A 7,382-nucleotide genomic window follows, 5' to 3' on the forward strand; every position below is an offset into this window, starting at 1 on the left:
CAAGCCAAGCCTGAATCTGAAATCAAGATTTTCTTCAAAATTTCACCAGCTTAGATAATAACTGACTTCTTCTGGAATTCAAATCTAACTGAAAAAAGAAAAAAAAAAGTGACAACGAAATTTGCAGATGCAGAAAGGTAACTGAATTTGCCTCATTACTAATGTATTACCGAAATCATTGTTTGGCACAGACCATCATGTATCATAATAGATGTGCAAAACATGTTCTCAAAGTTTGATCATTTTCTTATAATTGCTCAAAATATTAGAATATTATTTCCTTTTCTTATTGGTCACTTGTAAGTCCAAACATCAATGGTAAGTATCTGTGCTTAGTAAGTTTTTAAACATTGAAGATATAAACAAAAATATGTTTGTGTGTGGAAGGGAAAGAGTGTTACCATGTTCTCATATATAACCCAGGTAATTAAGAAAATTTATTAGAAAATGGTAACCAAATAGAACTACTTTTTCACATAAACTTTTTTTAAAACCATTTTTTTCTGTGCTGAAAAAAAATCAAGTGGTGGAGTAGCAGTAACAAAGAGTAAAAATACAAACCTCAACTCAAAACTCAAAAGTTTCCAATAAATTTCAGCCAAAACCAGCCTGTCATGGCAGATTATAGATAGCTATATATCAAATGGAAGAAAATTATGTAAGTTCAAGTCTATACCTAGGGAGTAACCTAATGGCTTACAGAAGTCATCTCTTGCCAATACCACTTGCTTTCCAGGGCTAGGGAGTGGAAGAGAACCATACTTAATGCCTTTGTTCATTAAGTTAAATGAACCTTAGTTGGTAGGTTTATGTAGTCACAGTCTTGAAAGATTTTTCTCCAGTGTGTTTTTTCAAAGATGGCATTGTGAGAATAAAAGCTCAGTGCATCCATAAGTAGTCATGTGAAAGCACAGAGCAGCAGCAGTGATTGCCATGTCAGACATTTGTTAGGGCACCACTTGAGAACGGATGGTTTAATTTTTTTTTTTTTACTCTGCCTTTATCAAGGACAAAGAACCTGATATAACACCAAGAGTTATTTAAGAACATGAAAAGGAGCTGCCTGCTGCAGTCAGCAATCCACAGGCTCAGTTTAAAATCTTCTGAAGTCAACTAGGCAACTCACCTGGATTATGACAGGCTCTGGATCAGGCGCTGATGATGACTAAGAAACACTCCAGAAAGCAGTGACACCTAATGGCAAACATGCCTTTGGATGATGGCAAACCCTAATCTGTGGTGTGAAAAGTCATCCCTCTTTAGCTACAGAGTAACTAACACACATCACAGGGACTGAAGCGCTGGCGCCAATCAAAGCACCTGGGAAAGTGTTTCAGAAATAAGGCACCCAGAAGCAGAGAGTTTGTTATGCAGGCCAAGCATTTCAGGAGAACATGGTTACTAACAGAGCCTCCTGGCTGCTCAGCCCCAGCACACCGGGTTCCAGGTCCTCACTCAGAGGCGTGTTTAAAATAAGCAAGTAACCTTCTCACATCCCACACCAGGGACAACAGGGGCCTGAGTGCACCCCTGCTGACACTACAGGCACATAGAAATTTATTTGTTTTTAGTAAATCTGTTTTGCTCACTTCTCTTGTGCTTTACAAATGTATGTGAGAGTACTGTAATGAACAGTTAGTGGTGTACACTACAGACCTCCTAATGAGGCTTCACCAATAGCGCAGCAAATTAAATTCCTATTACCAATTCACAACACAACCCCAGCTGCACTGTAGCACATCAGTTTATAAGAAAAAATGAGACAGGCATCCCACCAAACAACAATAATCCCTTTCCTTTACAGAAAAAAAATACGTTTTAGTCATCTTCAACATCAAGAGAAGGAACAAGCAATGGACCTCATGCTGGAATTGCTTTGATATTTTTAACCATGGTACAGAAGAGCTTAAAGGTGTGAGCCAAAACTCAGGACCCAGCAATGCTGGGAACTTGTCCAACACAAGGAATGCAGCACTCCTGGCCTACAATGTCTAAAAGCTGAGAAGAGTAAGGTAAGGTCAGGACTGATTTTCTCTCTCAAGAAAAAAAAATTGTATCTATAAATATATTAAAAACAGATGTATATGTATAAGCATATATAATACATATCTATATCTGTTTATGAAAATTCCATTAAAAATAAAGCCAAGGGCAGTACACAGTTGACTGTGTATGACTAAAGTAACTGATAAATATAAAAACCAACTTGACATAGTCAGGGAGGCTGAACTAGAATAGCCTTCAAAAATACTGTAGAGTATTTTTTCAGCAAAACTTTTGTACCACACTATGTGCCTGCTGCCCTAGGTGATTTTGCAGCAGCAGCTAATACACATATATCTGCCTATGTGTTTCTATAGGCACAATAGGAAATCCATAAGCATGCACAAATGTATTACTATGTGAGTACCAAGGGAAAATAATGAGCACAAAGTACAAAATATAAAAGCATGAGACTATCAGCGGTAGAAGATACAAAGCATACGCAAATTGTGTGGTTGACAAGGAATGCCACCTAATCCCTGCTTAATTAAAACGCTGTTCTAAACTCCTGTTTAGGGAGTAAGGAGTGTGGGACGACTGATGTATGAAGGAAATATCAGGCAGCGTGGATAATCTCAAAGACTTGGGAGCTTTCGAGCTACATAAATCAGAGCGACTTTTTGAATAGCCTCATAAAACACAGAATCATTACCATTCCACTCACGACTTTCAGATTCTTCCTACAGCATACAGATCATTAGGAAACTTCTAAGCAATCAAGTAATGTGGGACTGATGAAATTACTCAATCAATGCATGGGCTGAGAGAAGCAGCATAATACAGGATTGCACAGTTTTGACATGGTAACCCTGCCCCTTTCTTTTTTATATAAGAGTAAGGAAAATTATAGTGGAGTCGATTCATTTCACCATTTTCACAAGAGTGCTTAATGTAGTCTTTCTGAACTGCCAGTTCCTATTTATAATAGCAGGACAGCAGAAACATACAGACTATAAGCAGCTTTACTGATGTTTAAAATATGATACAGGAAAACCTTTCTTTTTAAATGTGCACATGTACATATGCACAGAACTTAGAGATCAAAAGCAGAATCTGTACACAGAACATAGAAATATGAGAAGGCACTATTATCATAGATACCAGTCAGTGTATCCCTCCCACTGACATCATCAAGTCGTTAATGTCTACTCACTAAATTGTAACATTTTTTTGGCACTGTCTAAGAGAGGACTGATAAAACACTTTGAGACAGAAAGCATCCTTTTACAGGAAACACATAAAATAAAACATAGGCAAGCAAGAGAGTTTGTGCATTATATTGAAAAAAGTATGTACTATTACGAAAAGGGTATGCACAAGTAACATGTTATTTCTTATGACCATCTGCCCCTCTCAAACATGGGAAAATATTTTCCACTTGAATATATTAGCACTGCAGAACGAAAAAGAGATAATGCATCTATTCTGTCTGTTGCCCAAGGCGTCAGAACTACCTCTGGTAGTATTTCTTTTCCCCTGAACTGAGGATTTCAGTTTTTTCTTTGGCTTTGTGAGTTCTACTGTTGTTGATTTCTTCATAGAGTACTCTGCTACAGCTTTTTCTCATTCATTTAAATAAATACAGTTTATTAATTATGTCTAAATATTTTATACATAAATTTATTTTATGCAAGTGGAAGAAAGCAAAAAGGGCTCAGAAGATCAGGCCACAAAATACAGTGGTGTTACTTGAGGCCAAATTTTCATCTTTACAACTCAGCTATGCAACTTGGAATATTTAGCTCTATACTCATTCACTGTTAGAACAGTTCTGATTTCAGATAATTTATTTTCAGAATATTAATTTTAGTAGATGTACAGCTCTGTGTACCACTTATATAGTTTGCCATTTTCATGACAGCACAAACCAGTCTATAAAAAGAACTAATCCCCTTGTCAACTGTACTAATTGTCTCTCAAGACAAATTGTGTGAGAAGCAACTGCTTTGGTTCTGCTCGTTTGGGTTGTTGGGATTTTTTTTTCAATGAGGATTTACTGTGTTGATGTATCCAATCACTGACAGCATTATTTAAAAAAATTAAAATGTGTTGCATTTATCATATAAAACAAGCAAACCAAATAAATTTTCATTAACACAAGGGGAGAAAAGCTATCGTCTCCCCTGACGGTAGTGCAAAGGCACACGGCTTGCCCAGCAGCGCTGCTTTAGCCAGGAGGATGGGCGACAGCGGATTGCAAAGAAACTCCTCACATGCTACACACTCAAAATTTCCCCCCAAATCCTAGGATGTAACCGTTTGTTACAAGCTCTTAAGAAAGAAACCCTAAGACGTAACTGTCTCCTAGTGTCGTTTTAAGAGTCTGCAACTGGGAAGAATTTAAAAAGTCCTTTCCCTTTAAAAGGAGGGCATAGAGCGCTACCTCCCCGTGCAATATTTGCTGCTCGAGTCTCACACAGCCAAAAGGAGTGACCCCTGTAAAGTTGCGGTACCTAAGGGGAGCGGTGGCTTCTGGGCTCAGGGACAGCTACACGAAGGGCTGGCGCACCTATGCCCCAAAATCAGTCCTGCGGGAAAGCTCCTGACGGCCGCGCTTTCCAAACGCTCTCCCCGCTTATCCTTCCGCAGAAACCCGCTACGGATCCCCGCGACAAGCACCGGCAGACATATTTATAAAGCCAACCCCGGGGAGAGCGGCAGCTGCCCCGCAGCCGGGGCCGGCACCGCCCCAGGAACCTCCCCAAAACCCCGGCGGGACCCTGCCCCGAAATGCACCTTCCCCGGGGCAGCGCGGCGCCGGCCGCCCGCCCGCCCCCGCTCCGCCTGCGTGCGGTGCCTGCAGATGGGCGAGCGGCCGCGGGGGAAGCGCCCTCCTCTCCCGTCCCCGCTCCGCTCCCTCCCCGCGCAGCTCCGGCCGGCGCAGGGGGGCCCCCCGCTCTCGCCATCGCGGGGACCGAGCGCCGCTCGGCAGCGCGGCTCGGCGCTGCCCAGGGATGCGCCCGCCGAGAGGGAGGGCTGCCGTGCCGGAGATGGCTCGGGATAACGGGGAGAGAGGGGCACGGGCGGCGGGGAGTGCGGGCAACGCCGTGCCCCGGCATCAACCCGAGCTGCCCCCTGCCCCCGGGGCGGAGGGGAGGCCGCTGCCCTTCCCGGGAGGCGCAGACGGGGCCGGCGGGGTGGCGGCCGGGAAGGGGGTGCCGGACGGCCGGAGCCCCCCGCGGCCGCCCTGCCCGCCCGCGGCCGGGGAAGCGCTCATGTTGCCAAGCCAAACCACCTGTTCCGCCGCGGGAGAGGAAGGCGGGGTGGGGGCTGTGAAGGAGGGAAAAGTGTGGGGGGTGGGGGCTTTGCCTGGCTGTCACCGTGGTGTGAGGATCACGGGGAGGCGTGGAGTGTCCCCCGGCCGAGGGCGAGCCGGGGCAGGCGGAAGGCAGGCTGGAGCTGAGGGGCGGCGGGGAGGAACCGGGGAAGTGCCCGAGCCCTGGGCGCCCCATCATCAGCCTCATCAAAACCTCAAGGTCTAAAGCACGCACATACCCCACCGCCAAGAAACCTTTACACAGCGCTGTAGGGGAAAAAGAGGACGCCTGAGGTCCTGGTGGAAAGCAATTATAAGAGAGGACTAAACAACAAAAAAAAAGCAAGCGAGCAAACGATTAAAGAGAGTGGGTGTTGCGAGGGGAGCGGGGAAAGCCTTCCAAGAGAAGGAAGGTTGCAAAGGAGAGCTGGAAAAGTGTCCAGCAGCACCAGCAGGCGCAGCACCCCCTTACCGATATGAATGATTGAATCTGCAATCGTCGCTTTCCAGGTTCGAGTCCAACAGACGGACACGACCAGGATGAGGGAGAAAACTTCCATCTCCTCCGGAGGTCCAGGCTTTATAACAACAGATCTCTTCGCCAACCGGTGCTGCCGCGGACAGTGCAGCGCAGGAAGCCCAAGAGTTTGAGATGCAGCCGGAGGAGCGTGTAAATCCCGATGGCTGGCGCAGAGCCGCGTCTGGTCAGGGAGCGAGCCCGGGGCTCCGAGCGCTTTTCTCCTCGGCGAAACCCCGCGTCACTTCGCGGGGCTCCTGGGCAGCACCAGAATTGCTGGGAGCGCCGGCAGCAAATCCATCCAGCCCGGGCGCCGCCGCGGGCAGCAGACGCCTCTGCTGGTCAGACAATCCCCATCCTTCCGCCGGGTCCAGGGATCCGCTCGGTCCCGCTGCCGCACAGCAACTTCCAACCCACACCACGCACAGGCTCACACACACAGACACACACGCACACACACGAGCAGACACGCACACACGAGCAGACACCCACAAACCCTCTTGGCCAGAGAAGCCCCAGGAGCCCGCAGCAAATAGCTCGCCTTCAGCGAGGTGGGAGGAGCGGGCGACCGAGGGAGCAGGCGATCCCGCTCCCGGCAGCCAGATTCCTGCAGGAAAAGCCCCCCCGGAGGCCAAAAAACAAAGTGAACTTCAAGGTAATGCAGATAGTAATGCAGAGATTTCCCCCCACCCTTCGCTTAGAAAAATCGCTTCCCACAACTGGAGGAAAAAAAAAAATAAATCTGCCAATGGAGCCCAGCGTGCTGTCTCTGTCGCGCAAGGTGGTGGTTGGACAGGGCAGAAGCGAGAGGAGGAGTACCCGGAGCGAGGCAGAGGAAAGCAGATGATGGTCTGCAGGTTGCTTTTGGATCTTGCTTTGCTGGTGGGATGCAGAGAGAACTGGCAGCTCCAGCACCAGCCAGCACGTTGCCTAGAAATGGATCACCTAGGAGAAGGAGAGAGAGCGAGAGATAAGTGCTATCAGCCAGAGAGGGAGAAACAGAGAGAGCGAGCGAGTGAGAGCGCTTCTCTCTAATAACCACCTCCTCCCCCTATCTGCAATACAAGGGAGAAACAATATAGAGCCCTCCGTCTCCCTTGAAATCTTCAGCTGGGACTAAGGAACAGACATAGGCAAGAGTGCATACAGCCTAAAAATACATTGGGGGAGGGGGGAAAAAGTATTTTTGAAGTATTATGTTCAGTTTAAAATTATTAAAAAAAAAAAAAAAGCCACCCCATTTATTTAACCTTGTAAATCCACTGTGGGGATCAAGTTCAAAGCTAGACGGGCACCTCTGCTTCTCAGTCTTTGACAACTGAGTCAGGGACATCACTTAAAGGGGAAAAGGAAAAAAAAAAATCAGGGACACCTGGCCTCTAGGGGAAAATGAAGACCTAAAAATCTATTAATATTACTTTAATTATCTATGTTCTTGATGGAATTTTGCACAGCTCTTTAAAGCAATGAATTAGCTTTTTTCTTCCTCTCTCTTTAGGTAATGGAGAAATTTCTATAGGAAACATTTAGAGCACACTTTTCATGCTCAGAGTTCTATGAATTCAT

At 46.2% G+C, this 7,382-nt stretch overlaps 1 protein-coding gene across 6 annotated transcripts in view; it reads right to left on the bottom strand.

Annotated features, from left to right (window-relative positions):
- GRID2 (glutamate ionotropic receptor delta type subunit 2) overlaps positions 1-7,006 on the bottom strand; it is a 678,572-nt gene extending 671,566 nt beyond the window's left edge. For 4 of the 6 annotated variants that reach the window (XR_003960108.4, XM_030271715.4, XM_030271717.4 and 1 more), the window contains exon 1: positions 5,772-7,006. Coding sequence is in view for 4 of the 6 variants with exons in the window: in XM_030271715.4 (XP_030127575.2) it covers positions 5,772-5,859 (88 nt within the window). In the remaining 2 variants the exon portion in view is untranslated. Of the gene's footprint in view, positions 1-4,496; positions 4,636-5,771 lie in introns of those variants that run through there. The other 2 variants (XM_030271714.4, XM_072928588.1) reach the window with 2 other exon arrangements.
- Between the last annotated feature and the right edge of the window lie 376 nt (positions 7,007-7,382).

This window comes from Taeniopygia guttata, chromosome 4 (assembly GCF_048771995.1).
Source record: "Taeniopygia guttata chromosome 4, bTaeGut7.mat, whole genome shotgun sequence".
In the NCBI taxonomy this organism is placed as follows: Eukaryota; Metazoa; Chordata; class Aves; order Passeriformes; family Estrildidae; genus Taeniopygia; species Taeniopygia guttata.